Source organism: Tachypleus tridentatus, chromosome 6 (assembly GCF_004210375.1).
Source record: "Tachypleus tridentatus isolate NWPU-2018 chromosome 6, ASM421037v1, whole genome shotgun sequence".
NCBI classification, from domain to species: Eukaryota; Metazoa; Arthropoda; class Merostomata; order Xiphosura; family Limulidae; genus Tachypleus; species Tachypleus tridentatus.
The window spans coordinates 29505892-29529149 of NC_134830.1; the positions used below are offsets into that span (position 1 = coordinate 29505892).

At 33.9% G+C, this 23258-nt stretch overlaps 1 protein-coding gene across 1 annotated transcript in view; it reads left to right on the forward strand.

Annotated features, from left to right (window-relative positions):
• The window catches only part of LOC143251573 (putative carbonic anhydrase-like protein 2), a 169854-nt gene that overhangs the window by 12187 nt on the left and 134409 nt on the right, over positions 1–23258 (forward strand). Inside the window, exon 2 of the mRNA XM_076502844.1 lies at positions 15400–15447. Coding sequence (XP_076358959.1) covers positions 15400–15447 — 48 coding nt within the window. The remainder of the gene's footprint in view (positions 1–15399; positions 15448–23258) is intronic.

A 23258-nucleotide genomic window follows, 5' to 3' on the forward strand; every position in this document is an offset into this window, starting at 1 on the left:
TCCCAAAGTATAGAGCAAGTTTCTGAGGCCAAGAGATACAAATTTCAAATCCTCAGATCCATTGCTCGGCCACACCCAGTTGAATGTTAGTAAATCACGACAACAAAGAGAGGCAATTACTTTGTTTTTATTAAGTTTAATAAGACATTTATTAATTAAATTATAGTAAAGGTAATCCTCAAGAGAGACTAACAAACACATATTCTAAATACTTACTTACCCGGAAGGTCCCCGCAAGTGATACAGTGGTATGTCTGTAGACATTCAACGCTAGAAACCAAATGTTCATATCCGTAGTGGGCAGAACATACATAGTCCAATTGTGTGGCTTTGTTCTTAATTACAAACAAACAAACTTGTCTCCAAGCACCGGTCAGAGATACCTAACGAATAAAATATGAAGTATTTCTTTCGAAGGTTATTCAAACATTGCAAAATATTTTTTTATCTTTGAAGGTAATTTTGAATAATATATGCGTACTTATAAATTTTCATTTATTTAAGTTCTTTAGAGTAAATATTCGGCTATGTTCTTAAAGAAAGGACTTTTTTTTTAGTTTAGATTTTCATGAGGAAGTCAGGTCTTTAGTGAAATTGGTGTATTGAATGAGTCCATTTCATTTTTGATTAATTTCCTGGAGTAGGAGGAAAATTACTGAAGGTTTAAACTGAATGGCCTGTACTTACGTAAACCATTGCAACGTATTATCGATTCCTGTACTTTGTTAAAGATCCTAGTAAAAATAAGGCACGCTTGAATGTTACGACTAGTACTGTTTTACGTACATGCATAATTGACATGCGACTTACGTTTAAGTTAGGAAATATTGTGTTTAGGTCTTTATATTGATTATTTGACAGTTTTTTTTTTAACTTTTGGTTTCTCGTGTAGTGGTATTTTAAACGTGTCCACAACCTTCTCAAATACAGTTTTCATTCAACACTCAGACGTACACAGCGCCACCACATGACTTGTTTGGATCAGTAGAGTGAAAAAAATTTTTTTGTTTAAACGTAAAACTATACATAGTTTTTGTATTTTAAAAATGTGTAAGTAATTCATAAGCAGCACCAAATTATGACAAGTTTTAATTTATAAAGAAACACTTAACTTGCATCATATTTTAGGAAAGAATATATATATGAAAAATTACTCTACTTTTGATATTATTTGTGTAACAAAATATGAACGGATATACAAATCATTGAACAATATAAATAAATAAATGAGTTTTATTAGTTTTACTGGCGATGTTGAGAGATTCTGGAACACTTTATACAGTGAGAACACTGAAATCCATTTAACAAAACTATAAATCATATAGACTTTCAGTTATGTATGCGGTTGTTATTATTGTATTAAAGTGTGTTAATGAGACTAATGGGTGCTCAGCGCACCTATGCTTCAACTTAAGTTGTCCTGCTGCACCCTTTTTAATTTTTTCAATCCCCTTATTTTGAACCCCTCACCAGCAGCACAATGGTATATCTGCTGACTCACAACGCAATGAACCAGATTTTCATACTCGTAGTTGGCAAAGCACAGATAGCCCGTTATGTAACTTTGCGCATAGTAACAAACGAACCTCTTTTGCATATTTTGTAATATTTTGTTATGAGTTGTGTTATTGTCATGGTAACCTGACTGCATACACCAAAGGTGATAATCCCAAGAACATATTCTAATAATAGTAGTGGTACATAGATATATAGAACTGTTAAAACAAAAAAGAATATAGTATCACGAATGTTTTGTTGTTTTTTTTCCAAAATGTCCATTTTGATTTAATAGTAATTTGGTCCTTCCGATTATTGAAGAAAAAGTAACATAGTCTTAAAATTACTTCATTTAACTATCTCTGAACATTTGTTCAATTATTTTGTCTCCTGATGTATTTCTCAACAATTAGATACATTTTATAACGTAAAAAATAATTTTATCATTACAATAGCTGATTAAGTAATGAATACTTCATCGAATAAAGCGCCATCTGTACGCTATTCAGGTTATGGAACAAGGTTGGTAAGAAGTCGACGCTATATGGACGTTTCATGATTAATCCCTAAAAGCATAATCTTTTTGTAAAAAAAAAAATAATGTTGACATGAGTGTTTGTTTGTTTGAATTTCGCGCAAAGCTCCACGAAGGCTATCTGCGCTAGCCGTCCCTAATTTAGCAGTGTAAGATTAGAGAGAAGGCAGTTAGTCATCACTACCCACCACCAACTCTTGAGATACTCTTTTATCAACGAATAGTGGGATTGGCCGTCACATTATAACGCCCCCACAGCTGAAAGGGCGAGCATGTTTGGTGCCAAGGGGATTCGAACCCGCGACTCTCAGATTCAAGTCAAACGCCTTAACCCCCTGGCCATGCCGGGCCCTGACATAAGTGACTGAGCAATTCATATACCTTTTCGTTGACTCATTGTTGAAATAGTTCACAGAGAAAGAAACATACAAAATAAATACCTCTCACGATATTTTGTTAAAGGTAGAGATTTATTAGATTGTCCAGAAATAAATGTCGGAATTCTCACGATGACGTTTAGAAGCTGAATATTAAGTAACTTATCGTCGGTTGGTTGGTTTAATCCAAAGTTTGTCACTTACAAGGTATCTTAATTGTCTGCTGTTTCAATTCTCCTTAGAGTAAGTTTCGTAATCCCCAAGGCAACATAGATAAGAAGGACTTTCGTCTGATTTTCCTCTTGGACTTCAAATTTGGACGAAAAACTACCGAAACTACACAGAACATCAACCAGGCATTCGACCGCGGACCTGTCACTGAACGTACAGTTCAGCGTTGGTTCAAAAGGTTTCGACATGGAAATCAAAGTCTTGAAGACCACGAAGGTCGTGGAAGGAAGTCATCCTCAGATGAAAACATATTAAGGGAAGTAGTTGATACAGACCCTCGCACAACAGTACGTGAGCTTGCAGATAAGCTAGGCACAAGCAAATCAAGCACTGCCAACCTTCTGAGTGCAATTGAAAAGATGAAAATATTGGATATGTGAGTTACGCGTGAGTGACTGAAGATCAACAAAATCGGCATTATAAGACCTGTCAACGATGACGCTTCAAAAATTGAACTAACTGGGAACCGAGGTTCTGCCTCATCCACCGAATAAGGTGAACCGTTCCCCTACAGATTTTTATTTTTCAAGCACTTTGACAACTTTTTGAACAATAAACTCTTTCAAAACCAGGCAGCTGCAGAAGAAGCTCATTGACCAAAGAAATGCTGATTTTTACAGCAGGTGCATAAACAGCATTGCTACACGTTGGCGAAAGTATGTTATGATAACAGCGTGTTTTACGACACTGGTTTATACTTTTCCAAACTTTGCAGTTCATAAACGGTATTTATTTCTGAACAACCTAATACAAAGTTGCTACAACTATTACGCTCATCCTTTCCAATAAACAATATTATATCATTTGTTAGTGATATTCAATATTACAAAATATTGTTAACATAACTCAGTCTTAATTATTTCTATCCAATGACTGAAATATTTCCTGTTAATGGCGTTGTATCTAGAGAGGAGTAAGAAATAATAGTAGTATTTTAATTAATATATCATCACCTTATCTTATTATCTCCCGTTGGGACAGTGGTAAGTCTGAGGATTTACAACGCTAAAATCAGAGGTTCAAGCATTCATAACTTTACAAATAATTGACACTTATGGGTATGCTGAAGATGTTTTTAACCGAATTTTGTGTCTGTTTTAAATTTTACGCAAAACTACACGAGGGCTATCTGTACTAACCGTCACTAATTTAGTAGTGTAAGACTAAAGGGAAGGCAGCTAGTCATCACCATCCACCGCCAACTCTTGTGATACTCTTTTACCAAAGAATAGTGGGATTGATCGTTACATTATAGCGTCCCCACGGCTGAAAGGGTAAGCATATTTGGTGCAACCGGGATTCAAACCCGCGAATCTAGGATTACGAGTCGAACGCCTCAACACGCTTGGCCATGCTGGGCTCGCAAGAAGTTATACATGTTTGTTTTTTCGTTATATTATAAAAATGTCAATACTAACTATTCTATCTTGGTGACTAAACAGTAAGTTTGGTAGATTATTTCGCTACGAGTTATGTTTCTGTACCTGTTGTGTACCTCTGTGATTAACAATAACCAAACAGTAATAACTAGTTTTATGTGTAAATAAACTTTATTTCTTTAATTATCTTAGTTTAAGGAATTGTTTTTGTTTGTAACACAAACCTTAAGTGTGTGGCAAAGTAACGAAAATTATCAACATCACTGGAGAGTAAGCGTTCCTGAGTTATTCGGGTAGAACATTTTCCATTGTATTCTTCCCATATAAACTATAGCATTGACACTGGATCAGTGAAATTATGATTCAAACATCTATGGATAGGCGTAATTTTTTTTCATACCACTTTAATTAAAATAAAACATGAGTATTATGATAGCTGTTTCTAGATTTTTAAAACACGAAAGGTTAAAATACTGTAACAACACTTTATTCTTACTTGATCTCGTCTGCAAACGTTAAACTAAAAAAAAAAAACTATTTAGGTGTAATGTCGCCATCTATTGTAAAGAAGTGACATTAAGGTCATCTGGTTCAATGCTTGCATAAAATATCTCATGTAATTAGTAACTTTACTGTGTGTTTTCTTTAATAGGAACTAAATATTATAAATAATCAATGAATTAGCTAAACTTGTACATAAAATATGTTTGAAATCAAGGAAAGGAAGTTCTGACAAACTCAATGTTCTTCTATATTTTTAATTTCTATTTCATATGGACTTATAACAAATTTTCTGCCGGTCACGCATATTGCTCAGTATTTGAATATTAGTATATTCAAACATTTGACGTAACAACAGTTTCTGCTATAGTTTGTGTTTAAATTGAATGTTCAACATATTATGTTTAACCATTTTTTAACAGTATAGACTAAATAGGGCAAAAATTTATGAAGGGATAAAAAAGTGAACCGCACATGGTTTCTTATTGTTTGTTTTTTGAATTTCGTGCAAAGCTACACGAGGGATATCTGCGCTAGCCGTCCCTAATTTTGCAGTGTAAGACTAGAGAGAAGGCAGCTAGTCATCACCACTCACCGCCAACACTTGGGCTACTCTTCTACCAACGAATAGTGAGATTGACCGTCACATTATAATGTTCCCACGGGTGAAAGGGCGAGCATGTTTGGCGCGATGGGGATGCGAACCCGCGACCCTTAGATGACAAGTCGCACCTCTTAACCCATCTGGCCATGGTTTCTTATTATCTTAAGATATCGTACATTTATGTAAATGATAACAAAGCATCGAATAAAATCATACACGAAGCTAAACAAATGGTATTTCCGTTTAACCCAATTTTCATATCAGTACGGCTTTTGGTGGTACTGTTTTTGTAGTATGCACATTAATATATAATTGTAAATACAGCGAACTTTATTTCCAGCAGTAATGTGCAACCGTCTCCAATCTGAAATTAATGTTTCGCATATTAATTTAAATCTTGAAACCTTTTTAACAGTATACTCCTTTAACTTAAAGGACTCCATCCGTTTTAAATATGTTATTTAACTTAGGTAAAATATTTAATTTTCTAAACGAGCTATTTGAAACCTTACGCGTTTAGCTTTTACGCTTTATAGGATGGATATTTTCGCAATTTTATCTTTTACAGTAGTGTTTTAAAAGACATAATGACGGAAATGGGTAATAAAATTGGGTTTTCAATTTATCTAATTTATATGCAACTTTTGAAATTTCATTTCTATCTGTGTTTAAGAATTACAGAAACTTGGGCAAAACCAGACATCTTTCGATTGTATATGTGTATATATACATATATATATATATCACCCACAGGGCTTTTGAAATAAGGTCTCGTTTGAAATGAGGAAATATACACTTTAACAGCTCAAATGGAATGCTTGTGTTCTCAAGACAAATTGGATGGTTTATTGCTTCTAACAAACTTTTAGAATTCTTGAAGTTTAATAAAAGCCTCGAGACTTCAGTCTTAACGTAACACCGTGTTTCTAGATAAAGACTGAGCTTTTCGCTGACGTTCTAAGATTGATTTTATAAATGAAATAACATGGAATCCTTTTCCAAGAAAATTGGTATTTCCCTTCCTATTACTTTCCGTGATTTTCAAATCTCTTTTATTCTATTCCTCATTTTCACCTATTTTTGCTGTAATTACGCAAATGTAATTTTATAAAACTTACATATTGTTTGTTTCCTTGTTTTGAATTTCGCCCAAAGCTACTATTTGCTCCAGCCATCCTCAATTTAACATTCTAAGATTAGAGGAAAGGCAGCTGGTCATCATTACCCAATGCCAACTCTTCGGCTACTCTTTACCAACGAATAGTAGGGATTGATCAACATATTATAACGCCCCAACGGCTGAAAAGCTGAACATATTTAGTGTAACGGTGTTTCTAATACGCGACCCTCAGATTACGAGTCGGGTACCATAACCACCTGACCAAAATACCCAAAGATATTGTAACTGTACATATCCACTAAAATTCAAACTTCACAGTGTACTTAACGAGCCTTGTACCATAGATGTTGACTTATGTCACGTGTAAATGTGAAAGAGAACATACTTATAATTAACATTTGTTATGAAAAAAATATATAATTCAAAAAAATTATAATATTACACTTTTTTTCGCCACAGTTACCAAAAAACAACAGTATTTTATAAACTTGCCACAGTTTGCACAGAAAAAGCGACATCTATAATTAATTGCATGCCACTGTGTAATGATGTATATTATATTTAAAAAACAATATTTCGAATCTGCATGTAAAATACAAGCACCTTTACATAAATAATCAATTACTTCGATCAAATAGATGAACTTCACTTTAAAATTTTTATATCGTTATGCAGAATGTTCAACCGAATCAATAACATTGTTTATATTGAAATGTTTTTTTATTGTAGAAGTTGGATGTTAAATTTATTCTCTGACTTTAACTACTTTTACCTATACTTTGTTATTACAGTGCCAGAGTATGAGATTCGATCTTTTTAGCCATCATCAAAGAGCAGATAGCTCAATGTGACGCCTAACGTTAAAACAAACCACGAACAATGTAACTTGAAGCTGCTCTTTTCACTTGTGAAAATACTTCGTACTTTTAATATACACATACATGGGCTGAACAGTCAGAACAGTCTCCCTAGAACTCAGCTGCAGTCCTTCTGAATTATGAAATACTGGGTAGAAGAAACACAATAAGTCAACAGGACCTGCTAATGCAATGCATTTTTCCTCAACTAAAATCAAATAACAGAATTAACTGTTACTTTTATAATGCACTCACAGCTAAAAGTACATACGTCTTCAAAAGCATTGCAATCAAATGCAGCTACCCAGTGTCCTAACGATGAACCTACGTCAACGTCAGGCACACTTAAATAAATTACTGAATTTAGTTGTTGCTAAGCGCAAATCTACATAAGCTAGTGTTATACGTGCTCTGTGGATCATAGGTATCGAAACCTGAATTTTAACGGCTTAAACCTGCACAGTTACCGTTCATTGATTAGAGTAGCCAGCAGCTGCTGACGACCATTAGTAAAATTTTGTTTTTGTCGTTTATAGTTTTATTTGTTAAGTAATATACTTTATCTCAGATCAGCTTCCAATTTATTTTGTTACATGTTACGACTTCAAACAGCCAGAAACTAAGTTAAATTTAAATTTAGAAGTTAGTTAAATGTAGAGATGCACAAAATGTATGATATTTGCCAACAAGATTAAAACACACAGTTTTCTTTCTTAAAAAATAAACTTTAGTATATAAAAAATAATACAATTTATAATAACGGTTATTATAAACAGTTAATAAAATTAATGATTTACATACAAAGGGTTTACAAACTTACAATCAACATCAAGCATTATATTATTTCCGGTGTGGAACTTTCTTGATATCTTATCAAGGGTTCACCATGAGCGAATTAATTTCGAGTTAACGTAGATACAATTCACTTAATAGAGAGCTAGCTAGCTCTATATTTGTCGCTGTTCTCACGCCGTTTACAAGCTGGTTTTCCACCGCAGAAGTTATGTAATGTTTTCTTTTAAAATATTGATATTCGATGTAAATTCACTGAATTTGAATTTTTTATAACGTTATCAATCTATACACGCTACTGGTCAAATATCTGTATTTTATCGATTAATAACAGTTAATCACAATTATAGCTTTCAAGGTTTGTTTATATAGTACGAACTGCAGCAAACCAATAATATGTCTGTATCTCGGCATGTCGGTTTTATAAGCGTTAGGTAGAGGCTGTAGAAATGCCAATTGGTAACAATACGCTAGTGCTTTCGTAAAACATATATGTGTTGATTTTTACACTCGAGAATCTTCTACAAGCTTAAGGAATAGATGGAAATTTCGCAATACATATTTAACAGTGTACGTTACATACATTTCTAATTATATACTTAACTGAAACAAATGTTGATATTAAAATAAGTATATAATAGTAAATCCGTCGCATCTTCCATAATTATTTATGGCATGCCACTTAGATGTAGTTTACATGTTAACACATACATGGTCAGGTGATTAAGGCACTCGACTCGTAATCTAAGGGTCGCGGGTTCGAATCTCTGTTACATCAGACGTGCTCGCCCTTTCAGCCGTGGTGGCGTTATAATGTTACAGTGAATCCCATTATTCGTTGGTAAAAGAGTAGCCCAAGAGTTGCCATTGGGTGATGATGACCAGCTGCCTTTCCTCTAATCTTACGATACCAAATTGAAGACAGCTAGAGCAGATAGTAGCTTTGGGCGAAATTCTAAACAAACCAATACTACGTTATAATTAAATTGTAAACACCACTACGTTATTTGTAAATCTTTAACTTCTCAGAACACATTAAACTTTCAGACGAAAGATGAAAAATTATAAAACTATATTAAATGCTAAATATGTGTGTGATACAAGGAAAGAAATAGTAAAATAAATACTGACTTACAATCCAGTCAACGACCAAAAATGTTTCATTGTATCTTACTCGCTATATTCTCATATAACATGTAGAATCATTGTCGTATGTAAATCCTTATTAATGTGTTTTATTTTCCTCAGGTGCGTTCATTCATAAATTTGGATTTTATGTAATTTATAAGATAATACAAAACGTTAAACATTGCACTAAAACTGTCATGTTGTAACATTATGAGACTGTGCTTAAAAAGCAATCATACACGTGGACTAGAAGGGAAATTTATTGTTGCATTAAACGTTTGGTAATAACCGACTAAAACTCACAATATTTCTTGGAAGTCTATCTGACAAAATAACATACTTTAGGCGACTGTGACATTAGGAATTGCATTTGCTTAGAACTAATAATATCATTATTTGGTTTACTAGTTTGCAGTGTTAACTTACAGTCGATTTTTACCGACAGTTTTAAAATCGTTATTAACCATTTTAATTTTCATCTTGAATATTCACGTTGTGATTTATGCCAGTTTTAAATGTTTCGTATAATAAAAAGCGTTTTAATATTTTTGTATGTAAAAAATATAAGAAACAAACCTACTCCCCGAGCGTCACCTGGTGTACGATATCTATATGTACAAAAATATGTTGTTAATAACATATTAATATATTATCATGTTTAAAACCAAATTTTACTCTCTAATTACAAGGCCCAGCATGGTCAAGTGGTTAAGGCACTTGACTTGTAATCCGAGGGTCGCGGGTATGAATCCCATTCACACCAAACATGATCGCCCTTTCAGCCCTAGGGACGTTATAATGTTACGGTAAACTCCACTATTCTTGGTAAAAGAGTAGCCCAAGAGTTGGCGGTGGGTGGTGATGACTAACTGCCTTCCCTCTAGCCTTACGCTGCTAAATTAGGAACGGCTGGCGCAGATAGCTCTGGAGTAGTTTTGCGCGAAATTCAAAACAAACAAACAAACAAACTCTCTAAAGACAAGCAGACAAACAAGGAAGCGTATCGTATATTGCAGAAATCATTAACTTTTGTCTCTGATCCAAAACAGCAAATAATGCAATTTCTCTTAACAATCAACCATCAAACCTCCTCTCCCGTTGAAAGCGAAATAAGGAGGCGTAGTTGGAATTTACGAATTTGGCTTTTATATTGTATAACAAATGTGTATCACACACACATTTTTATATGTGAATTATTCCAGTTAGATAGTTCTACTTAAAGGTATTGTTACTGGAAATTACTGAAATATATCCAGTAGAAATCAAAATTGAACAATATATTTAATCCATGTTTGTACAATACAAACTGAAACTAATGCACTACTTATTCGAAGGACAACACATTAAATTGCAATGCAAATTACAAGCACTTTATATTATTTTACTAATAATTCATTCACGAGAAATAATTTCCTTCAAAACTTATGTTTGATTCATTTTAAACTGTGAAATAATGTATAAATTAATCCCACCAAATTCAGATAAAGCTTGAAATTGTCAAAAGCGTTTGTTTGTTTTAAATTTCGCACAAAGCTACTCGAGGGCTATCTGCGCTAGCCGTCCCTAATTAGCAGCGTAAGGCTAGATGGAAGACAGTTAGTCATCACCACCCACCGCCAACTCTTGGGCTACTCTTTTACCAACGAATAGTGGGATTGACCCTCACTTTATAACGCCCCCACGGCTGAAAGGGCGAGTATGCTTGGTGTGACGGGAATTTGAACACGCGACTTTCGGATTACGAGTCGAATTGCCTTAACACGCTTGGCCATGCCGGACCATATCAAAAGCGAGAAAAAGTAAGAGGTTTAAACAAAATATGAGATTTGAAAAAGAAAGCATTATCATAATAATCATTATCATAATTTAATAAAACAATGATTAATTTTCTTTTTCTTATAGCATTTGGTTGTTTTTATTCAATAATGAAACCAGACGTGTTTCGTAAAAATTTAAAATAAAACAGCTAGAAACAAAAAAATAATACAGCGTTAGTTATTGTATCACAACCTAAACAAACAAATAAATTGTCTAAAAAAACAACTTTCCTTCATACTACATCAATAATCGGTCGATATTTCTTTCTTTGAGAAAGCATATTAGGAAGTTAAATACAAATATCTGTGAAAACAATGTTTCTTTGCCCACAACCTTCATCACCATATAACGTACAATTGGCTATCTCGAAGATTTGTTTCTTTGTTTGTTAACTGAGCGCAAAGCCTACACAATGGGCCATCTGTGCACTGCCCATCATGGGTATCAAAACTCTGTTTCTAGCATTATAAATCCAAATACATACCCATCTACCACTGGGAGAGGAGGCTCTCTCGAGAAAACAGTGTTGTCTTCCTCTTTATAAGCAGGAAAGTGACCTCCAACAGAAATACCCAATGTGTCTCTCTAGTTAGAAAGCCTAAAGGAAATTCTTTTATTAGAAAAACACAAACAAGAAACAGCGAACAACTCCCAGTTACGAAAATACAAAAAATAGCTGTTCCAGAGCCAGTAAAGAAAGATATCTTTTCTCTATGAAGTTATATATCTCTGAGAAGAAAATAATCTCTTCCATAAAAAGAATATACTTGTTTTTTCATTGCCATACTACAAAACTTCCACAGGTAATAAAATTTCAAAAGTTGTTTCGTTGTGCTCACCTACTAATGAAAATTTATAAACATTTCAAGGAACGTCGCTCATTGACGAAATCTTTTCTTCGGTTTTAACGTGTTGTTTTTTTTCTCAGTTACTGAGGGCTGGAGCAAGACACTGAATTTACTTTAACATGCTTTAATTTAGAGATTACAAGCATTAAAGTCAACATGTTATTTTTTTCTAGTAAAGAATGAGCAGATTTGTACTTCAATTGCATTACTTAACTTGAAGCAGGTAATTATGTAATGATGTCTCTTGTTTGTTTTTCGCGCAAAACGAGGATTATCTGTGCTAGTCGTTACTAATTTAGCAATGAAAGACAAAAGGAAAGACAGTTAATCTTCACCACCCACCGCTAACTCTTAGGCTACTCTTTTACCAACGAATAGTGGGATTGACTACGTATTTTAACGACCCTATATGGCCAAAAAGGGCAGAGTATGTTTGGAGTGACGGGAGTTCAAAGCTGAAACTCTAAGATTGCGAGTCGAGGACCTTACCCACCAAGCCGTAATGATATATCATAATAATATAATAATACAGTAATATCACACTTTGCATAGAATATGTTTATTACAAACACTTGTAATATTGTTTTCAATAGCTAATAAAATCTGAAAATTAAACGGAAATGAAATCCTAATCAACAATTTACGTTTACGTTTTCGTGACTTTATGTATTCTTTGTTTCTGCCATTTTTATTTATTTGTAGTTTTTCCCCTTTCGCTCTCCCCCTCCCCTTAGAGTCGATTATTCTTTCAACAAAACCTCGACCTCTTACAGATTGAGGGAATGTACGAAAAGATCTTTTTTACGTTAACATACACTAGACCACTTACGGAAACTCAGATAGGGACTTAAAATCGATTTATTCAAGTGTAATACTCGAGGCTTCCTCTACCCACAGTCTGCATGCAAGCGTATAATAACAAATGCTCCAAATGCGTGCATTGCTGTTTGGGCGAAACCTCTGCACAGACTCTTCCTCTGCCCATGAAAAACAAATCATGTAGGACAACCGATCAACACCACCTACCTATTTGTGTTTCTTCTTTTTGGTCTGTTTTCGTCATTACTTGCTTTGTGTAGCGTGAGATACGTTTCCTAGGCCATTAAAATCAAAACAAATTCGCAAACTATTTTCTTCTTGGTATTTATTTCCTCAAGTTAATTAAAAAATTCTATAAATCAACATTAAAAAAACTGTATGATAAAGGATATTGTTTTTAAAGTGAATCACAGGAACGCATTACTACGTTTGGAAGAATAAAGCACGCATTATATGTACTTTGTTTTGTTTTTGATTTGAATTTCGCGCAAACCTACTCGAGGGCTATCTGTGCTAGCCGTTCCTAATTTAGCAGTGTAAGACTAGAGGGAAGGCAGCTAGTCATCACCACCCACCGCCAACTATTGGGCTACTCTTTTACCAACGAATAGTGGGATTGACTGTCACATTATAACGCCCCCACGGCTAAAATGGCGAGCATATTTGGTGTGACCGGGATTCGAACCCGCGACCCTCGGATTAGGAGTCGAACGCCTTAACACATTTGGCCATGCCGGCCCTTATGTATACTCCATATATATAAGTTAAAAGTATTGGTGAGAAACGTTTAACTAAGAAATATCGTTTCGGTTTTTAATTAAGTGTAGTGTGATTACTCTCAGATGAATAATATACGAAGTAGTTCTGTTTATATTGTTTGATTTATTAAAACAAGCTGTCTTTTTATCGATAACAAAGTCAGTATTTTAAAATGTTTTAACAGAAGGAAACTATAATTAGTAATATAACAGGACATATTTTATAAAACAAGAGATAACAGTTGGTAAAAACATTACAAGCAAACAAAAATAATATGAAAATTGAGTAACGATTTTTAACAATTGAAGAGTTAGTTAACTTAAAAAAAATACCGAACATTTTCTGCATTCTGTTTGAGTCATTAGGTAATAAGAACGTATAATACGTATGTTTTTTTATACTTCAGCGTTACGTTTTACTATACGAAGTGAAACATGTTACTTAAAAACATGAAGCTAATTTACAAATATTCGGCTTTAGTTTGATATTTTAATAGTTTATAGATGTAAAGTGTTTTCATAATTTTAAGTTTTGTTTTTAGCATTGTCTTTCCATCCAAAGCGTTCTTTTTTAAGTTTAAATTTATGGCACGTATTTAAATGTTAAACGTTTTGTGTAACTTTCCTTAGCGATAGAAGCATAAAAAATTCAGATTTATTCACGGATGTAGGATGTAACAAACTCAATAACGCCAGATATCCCAACTTCTTTATTAGTTATACAAAACATCTTAAAATTGTGAAACTATATAACTGTTTAAAAAATTGTTCCTAGTTTCGGCCACTTTTAGCTCAGCTAGGGTTGATAAAATTTGGTCATCCAAACAGCATTACGTAGTTTCAACTAGAAGGTGTTTTAACGTAAAAAATATATATGTATAAACGGCTCATTTGGGTTGAAAAAATTTTTATGTAGAGGAGCGAACAACGTTTCGACCTTCTTCGGTCATCGTCAGATTCACAAAGAAAGAAAGAGGTAACTGACCGGAAGCTGACCACATGTTTGAAAGGGGTTGTGTAACTGAGTGTCGGAATGTAGAGGGCGGGCTTAGATGTTTGAATATATAATTTTATATTATTTATTTTATTATTTTTAAAAATAGGTATAAAGGTGTTCCTTTGTATTGGTTTTAGCCAAAGGATGTGCATTGTTTGCGACAGTGGAAGGACATGGTAACTTGAATTAAGATAGATAAAAGTTACCAGCATTACTTAGGGTATTAACTCTTCGACTAAGGTAGCTGAGCCTTAGGATAAGCAAATATTAGATTATCGAGCAGATAAGTTCATTAATTGTTTTTGTCTTCGCTTCTCTATGGGGTGTATTGTATCCCCCCCCCAAAAAAAAATATGCATTCTCCTATTAATTAACAAAACATTTTCCATAATCAAATGACAGTTGTAATTCTAAATTATTTCAATACCCACGAGGCCAGCTACGTCAACGAATGAGGTCACAACATAGCGTTGTGACTTTTAGGTGTGGAAAACATTCTGATAAAATTCAACCATACAGCTTGAGCTTTCGTTACCTGTTGGTTTCATGAAGTGTAACACGAGATACTTAGGTGTAATACGTCATGAAAGTATAGAAAATAACACCATTCGTGCCATGAAGTCGAGAAAGCTTTTTCACCCACCCAGGACTGTTGTTTTAGTCCTTTGTACGGACTGAATCAACTCAAGTTTTCTCACTTAACCATTTGTTACAGTTATTGGAGGCATTACATTCATAACTAAACTAGTTTTGGTAAAGAACGTGAGTCGTTTTGCAACATGCTTTACTATAACAAAAGATATCAGGTTAATTTATTTTCATTCTCTAATTAATGGTGAATGACGAAATTATTTGAAGCATGCCTTTACAGTTTTGTTACCTATTTAAACAAAATAGTGTATGAATTCCATTTCATTAAACTTAGTGTTACTAAGCTAGTAGATAAGCAAGTGAACAGATGTCAGATGGAATACGAACTGATAGATTAGCGATCTACTTGATTTATGAGAAACAAAAGATCGATATATATATATATACATAGAACATTGTTCTGTTATTGTACTCTCAAACGCAGTTTCATCTGTTTGTTTCTTGTGTTTATATATATAGATAATGTATGTTTATTCTCTGGCTTTAGTGTCTCTTGGAAGCTGGGAAGAATGGTGGACATACGACGGAATATCTGGTAAGTTATCATTTCTTTTGATTATATACTTTTATGGAATCAAAAACTTCCGACATCTTCCAGTATTTCAAAAGCAGCCAAAGTTTCAGTAGTTCGCGCCACGCAAGCTCCAAAAAACAAAACAAAAAACAACACGAAGTTCCACACTGTAAAGTCGCTGATGCGTTATAAGAGTGACGGTCAAATCCCACTATTCAATTGAATAACCCAGTAGTTAGCAATGGATGATGTTGACTGTTTGTTTTCTCTCTAGGACATCACTTTAAAACTGGGGACGACAACTATAGATATCCTAGAATAGCTTTGTGCGAACACTTTACAAACAGAAATAATCCATCTTGTTAAGAGTCCAAAACTAAAGACTGAAACAGATAATCTTAGTAGCTCTGCTACAAGTAAAAAACAAAGTACAAATTATATACATATGAAAAGTTTTATATTTTTTGCTTTAAAGTTTCATTAATACTTGTGTGACAGTTTGACTCGATGTTAGCATTTAAGTCATTTATTCACACAAGAGAGACTTAATAATACCTACCCCTAGTAGCACAGTGGCATGTCTATGGATTTTTACTGCTAGAAACCGTGTTTCGATACCTTTGGTGAGAAGAGCACATGTAGCTTTATGTGTAGCTTTGTGCTTCATAACACAGCAAATTTAATAATTAAATATGGCGCTTTTCATAAAGCTAATTACAGAAAAATAACAATAGTTTCCAAATAAACAGTTTACTGAAGCTAAGTTTCCTCTATCAACAAGTATTATGTCGTGAAGTAAACAGTATCTTGCAGGAGTGCCTCCTAATAGCAATAGCTTAAGTTCCAGAATAAGTTACTTGTATATAATGTTGATAAAAGTTTAAGTAGTGGGTCTTTACAGGAAAGACCTAAATGATCAAATGTAATGAAATGACATGCAGATTATAATTACGTTTATGTATAGAAAATAAAACTCATAATTAAACTGTTTTATTCTTCTTGAACGGTATTCAAACAAGGAACAGAAAAATGTATAACTATTTACATTCGTGTATAATAGCCATTCAATGTTATAGCTTTTTTTATTTTATACGAATCGTTGATAAAATTAGCATTTCTTATTTTCATCGAAACGAACACCTAATCTAAAAATTGTTTATTTCAGATTGTTTCTGTTTTTTTTATAGCAAACTATGTTTGTTTGTATTTTTAAAATCACAAAGTTAGCAGTATGGTCTGGAGGAATACATGATTCGTTCTAAACGACACTACAAACTACAAAAAAGTCACGTAAAGAGCGGGCGTATCGTATCATATTGACCTTGTTTTTAAAATATGCTGTCTTCTATGTGAATTATATAGCTCTGATTGCTACTCTCCTACGTACAGCCTATTACTCCTTATTCAGGAAGAAGTCCATAATTTTTACCACCCCTTTTGAGGATCTAAGAGACGAAATTCAAAACGTTTTTCCCTCTTTCTCAAGTGTACTTCTTATAACTTCTATATGCTATGAATTTAGTTGAGTGTGTTCTACATTCGTCGATGAGGAACTCTGAGGCTTCCAAAACATTCGTACATCTTAAAATAATTCATATAAAAATACGTCTTTGTTAAACACGTATATCAGCCTTGCAATTCCTCATGAAAGCGTAGTTAATAACGGTGTATTTGGATAAACTATGTTTAAGATGCTATAGATCGGACAAGAAACTCAACTTTGGTGAAACTGTGTATTTACTCCTAATGAAACGTTTCTGTACAAATATTAACAGTGCACTTCTAATGAATTTCGTATGAAGGAAGAACGAACAACTTTGCTCGTCCAGAACCATCTCTGATAACACTATGTAACAAAATTTTTACTTTTTCTCGTTTCTGGACAGAAAGTGTTATTTCCCAGTTGCTTATGCTTAAAGTAAATGAACCTATTTTTCTCTTCAAACTTTGCTTTTGTGACCTGGGAGCGTATGACAAAAACATAATGGGAGACCATATTTGGGGGCTGATACGTGAAAGTGATTTACATTACAGTCGCAAATCTCGGAAAACTACTGACTTCTAAACATTTTTGTATAACTTTAGTATAAATACATGTAAATCTTGATTCATATGTTGTTTTATTTAGACCTTATGTAAATGAAAATGTGCAAATTTTCCCGTTTTTACATAGAAAATAGGTTAACTTTTAAATTTCATTATCCAGGTCACAAAAGCAAAGTTTGAAGGGAATAATGACCATTTTCTGTACTTTTACAACATAAGCAATTAAGAAGTAACACATACCATCCAGGAACAAAATTTGTGTTACATAGTGTAATACTCTTTGCAAGACTCTTTAAACCCGAAATAAAAGTTTAATTGAACTTAGAGAATATCCACAGCATCCAGATGTATAAAACAAATAACTAATATGTAAACACGAAAGGTATGGTTATGTGTGACCATTTATGAAGATGTTTTCATTTTGATATGAACTAATTAACATGGGTGAAAACAGACTTTTGATAAGCAAAACGACACAGAAGCAATTGTATAAAGATAGTAAGAAAAGCTAGTACTGTAGACAGACAAGTAGTTTATATGTGGATGAATAGATGGAGAGAAAGATAGATAGGAAGACGTTTTATATATCTTGGCTTAAGGATAGAACTGTGTCTTTCGGATCGCAATATATAAAGTAATATATTATAACGTTAGAAAAAGAACATCACAAGTCCATTGGAAACGTATATGTAGGTCTAAGTAGCTTTCACAATACGTCTATATACGTGACAACTTACTACAAGGTAGTGCATTAACCTGACAGGGTCGCGAGACTTTACATAAGGTGACGCTAACACAGTGTTCATGGGTTGGTGATGGACGCTTACACCCAAAGCACTCCTAAGAGGGGATAAGCCCATCTCTTCGATTCCTCGCACAAAAAGAGCTGTGATTGATTGGTTAGGCTCTAGCTGCATGTAAAGAAGTTACAACGACGACTGGTTATAGTGGCTACTTCTTGCTGGCTGAATAACTGGTTCGCTCTTTCTCCGCAACAGGAAAGAGGTCAAGATTTTTCGTTTTATCAAAGTCTTTCCTTGCCTTGACTTTCCTTTTATCCTTATTCATGTACAGTTTTCCTTCATTCGAATGTAAAACCGGCTTCATAAACATGTGTGAAAATCTAAACCTACCTGTAATGGAGACGTTTATCGTTAATGTTTTGAAAACAATACGTTTCAGTCACTGCGTAATGATTAAATAGGCATCCAAACTGAGATAAATATAAACCTTGTTAAGTGCAAAATCCGAAAAGAAGTGGATTTTTTTTGTGTGGAAAAGTGGATTACAGTACAAAGTCAAGCACAGAAATCAATACCAAATTGAAGTAAAGAACCGCGCAAGTGTGAAAATGTGATAACTTATTTTGTCATTTAGTCAGAACTGTTACACTTTCTACGAGTGTTAACACGTTTTGCTAGATGTTTCAACTTGATTGATGTTATATTTTAAAGTTCTAACGAGATTTTTATACCAATTGAACAAAACTTTAATTTTCCAAGAAAATTAAAACTGGCAGATGTTTCATAGATTGTAACTTATGTGATCGTATCGAGAAAAACCTTAGTGATGTACGTTCACCTACCTGGAAAAGACAGCAACTTCAAATACTTGGTTTGGTTTAGTTTGAATTTCGCGCAAAGCTACACGAGAGCTATCTGCACTATCCGTCCCTAATTTAGCAATGCAAGATTATAGGTAAGGCAGCTAGTCATCATCACCCACCGCCAACTCTTGAGCTACTCTTTTACTATTAAATAGTGGGATTGGCTGTCACATTATAACTCCCCCACGGCTGAAAGGGGGAAACATGTTTGGTGTAACTGGAATTCGAACTCGCGACCTTTAGTTTACGAATCGAGTGCCTTAACCACCTCGTCGCTTGAAATACGTTTTTCCCAATTTCAAAGGACATATAAACAATAACTGAAGCAAACTGACTTCCAGATATACATAAGCAACCCCCTCGCCATAACTAGTAATATTTGTGGTCATGATATAGGTTTATCTATGTTAATTGATATATGGTCATTGGGTACCTCGACATCACTGAATATTTAAAGTCATTCGCTTGTAATATTTATAACATAACATAAAGTTTTGTGAGAACATGGGACCTTTTGGTCCATCTAGGTTGTTCCACACTATAATCTAAATTAACTTTAAAGATAAAGAAACTTAAAGCTATCCATTAATCAATAAACCTGTTAGAAAAGTAAATCTGTCATAGCTAAAGATGACTCCTATATGGCCAAAATGTATACTTGTGTTCCCTAGTCTTCCTATTCTCATTGTTAAATAGGAAAAACGTTGATGCATCAGCACTATAAACTCCATTTGCAGTTTTAAACACAGTCAGATCCCCACTGGTCATTGGGTAGTATTATCTATGGTTATTAAATACTAGTATCTAATACTCGAGGGCTATCTGCGCTATCCGCCCCTAATTTTGCAGTGTAAGACTAGAGGGAAGGCAGCTAGTCATCACCACCAACCACTAACTCTTGGGATACTCTTTTACTAACGAATAGTGGGATTTGACCATCACATTATAACGTCCCCACGGCTTGAAGAGCGATCATGTTTGGCGCGACGGGGATGCGAACCCGCGACCCTCAGATTACGAGTTGCACGCTTTAACCCACCTGGCTATGCCAGGTTGTTGTCATTGTATAATTTTACTTATTGTCAGTAGGTAGTACTATTTATATAGCCATTAGTTAGTATTATCAATGGTTATTAAGTAGTATTTATTATTGTTACTAAATAATATTGCTTATTGTAACTGGGTAGTAATATTTATGGCCAATCTCTCCAGACTGAAAGATCCTTATGTAGTTTTAAGGTTCGGTTCACTGCTGCTACTTGTAGAGATTTTACTACACACTCTGAACACCTCTTTTTTTTGTTTTTCCTGGTCATAAAATGTTTTCATGGCGACCTGTATGAATGATACCAGATTTCCAATAATATAGTTGTATCGGTATTGTACTTTTTAATTATTTCCTTATATTCTTTATAAATGGCATCTCTCTCAGTGAAAGCGAACTATTTTATAACTAGATACACGTACAATATTTACCCATGTTGCAGTTAACACTTCTTATCTTCAAAGTTTTGTTTTCAGCCCAGGCTACAAGCCAGTACAGTAATAACGACAGGTTGTAGCTACATTTTTGTTTTTCTTCCATTTCATCGACTTTGCAACTGAATAATTTATTAGTTTACGAACTGGCTGTGATTGTTGTACAGTGTACGAATAGTTTTACTTCACGCATGTTTCTTCCCTCCCCCTACCAGTGGGATATCGTAGTGTTTCCTCATGGTGACTGCAAGTAGGTGTTTTTTAATTATTTCACCCAGAATAATGACATTTGACATTTCGTCACTTATAGTCAAGACGTAGAAGTAGAAAAGCTTGTTTCTGATTTTTTTTACATTGACATAATTTTTACCAACTTGAGAATTCACCTTGACGACGGTTAAGCATAGAGCCTCAAACCAGTACTATTATTTCTCTGAAGGTGTTTTTAAGTTTTTTCCAAGTATCGTTGAATTATCTTGACAGTTGAGAATATTTGAAAACAAGATAATTGAGTAATTTTAGGAAACTAAGCCATTGTGGTTAATTATGGGGAGATGTATGTCATTTGTTTAATATGTTTACAAAAGAGTTTGTTTTTCTCATAACAAAGCCACATCAGACTATCTGCTGAGCCCACCGAGGGGAATCGAACCCCTGATTTTAGCGTTGTAAAACCGTAGACATACCGGTGTATTAGCGGGGGGCGTTTACAAAAAGATATATTTTAATAATTTTAGAAAAATAAATTATTCTATCAAGTAAAATTTTTAAGTTATATTTATGTAATTCGTTTTGAAATATATTTTACTAAATAACCAAAATATTCAACTCTGTTATTTTCCTCAAAAATAATAAAACTCAGTATGTCTTTACCCGAAATATAATTCTTTGAATTTTTGATAATTCTGTAATCTAACGAAAAACACCTGATATGTTTCCATTGTAGAACTGACTCAAAGTTTAAAGTTACGCTACAAATAGACAACTTATATTGATGATAGACATTGAAAAATGTAAACTTTTAGTGAAAAGTTTCTTCTCAAGTTACTTGCATATAATGTTGATAAAAACAGGAGAACATGAAAAATGAGAGAATCTCTGTGCTGAAAGAAAAACAGGAGAAAGAGATAAACAAATAAGAACATTCCTGTTTTGTATCGATTTCGATAATGTTACCAGGAGGGTTCTACTAGCGTGTGGACAAGCTTCAAAACTGTGAACAGACTGTAGAAAAACATATCAACTATAAACTAAGACATTGATCAAAAACGTTGTAATTTCTACTGAAAAGGACGTCATTTTCTTTGCACTTTGTTTTTTGTCAGATGTGACTGAAAGGCTGCAGTATTGGTTAAATTTCATCTTGACGTTTAAGAAAAATATATTTAGCCAGTCAGGAAGTTCTTGAGGAAGTTAACGATGATGGATTCTGGCTTTCTCCTCTATCAAATATGTTCTATTTTGTAACCATCTTCTTGACATCAGTCATCAATTCTGCTCTTTGAATTTTCTTGCAAAATATTTTATTGTATCCGTTATGAAACAGAACCATGATTTGGAAAGAAATCCGAGGAAAATTTTCATAAAGAATAAAAGATAAGCAAGATAATGCTTCAAGGTAAACGTGCTGAGGATACTCTTTGAGAAAAGAGGATTGTTTAGGGGACCTTGTTAGAAAGTATTCCTCTTTTCTGGTACAAAAGGTAAGCATACTGAGAGCACTCCTTAAGAAAAGGGAATTTTTCATGAGACTCGTGTTAAGTAGTGTTCCTCTTTCTTTCTTTATTTTATCATTAAATTCTAATGACCTCGTTAGATATTAATTGCATACTTTTTTGCTTTTTGGTAGTTAATAATTGACTCATGTACTTGAATAAGTACTTGTATCTCTAAATTCAAAGCCAAAACTCTATATAAAAAGTATGAATGCACCAAATTCTGGGGCGTTTCTTTATCACACTTCTTGGAAAGAAATCCCAATACATGATAACCATATACAGTATATGACCTTTTCAAGTCATCCTTAAAACAAAGTATAAGGTAAGCAAGTCAGCCACCTGTGAGTGATCCAAAACAAAAACATATATAAAAAAATGGAATTGAAAAATTTCAGGGACGTTTTCTTTATCCCTTTTCGAATATAAATCCTGAAACTAAATAGTCTATTTGTAAGGTATATTTGAAATCATTTGCCCCCCGCTAGTACAGCGGTATGTCTCCGGATTTACAACGCTAAAATCAGGGGTTGGATTCCCCTCGGTGGGCTGAGAAAAGGTCCTCCTATTTGGGGGTTGTGCAGTAGGCTAACAACCTGCTCACTTAAATACCAGCTTGTTACAGAAACCGCAGTGATTTGCAGCCCTATGTTCCTTACGGAAATTAGTGGCATTATTATTATTATTTGCAATCATTTACATATGCAACATTTTTTTCATTAAAAATCAAAGGGGCTAAGTTTTTGCTCGTGGCGTGTAAAATACGTCATATATTTTAATTAAATATAAAAGTTCTCTTACAAACCACATGCCCTTCTAATTATATAAAATGTATATTTCGCTCCCTTAAATTACCGACTTATTTTTATACCAATAAAACCGTTTGGGGTTGCTGTGTAAATTACATAAGGAGCGGCAACAGAAGTTAGGACTCGGCATGGCCAGGTGCGTTAAGACGTTCGACTCGTAATCCGAAGATCACGAGT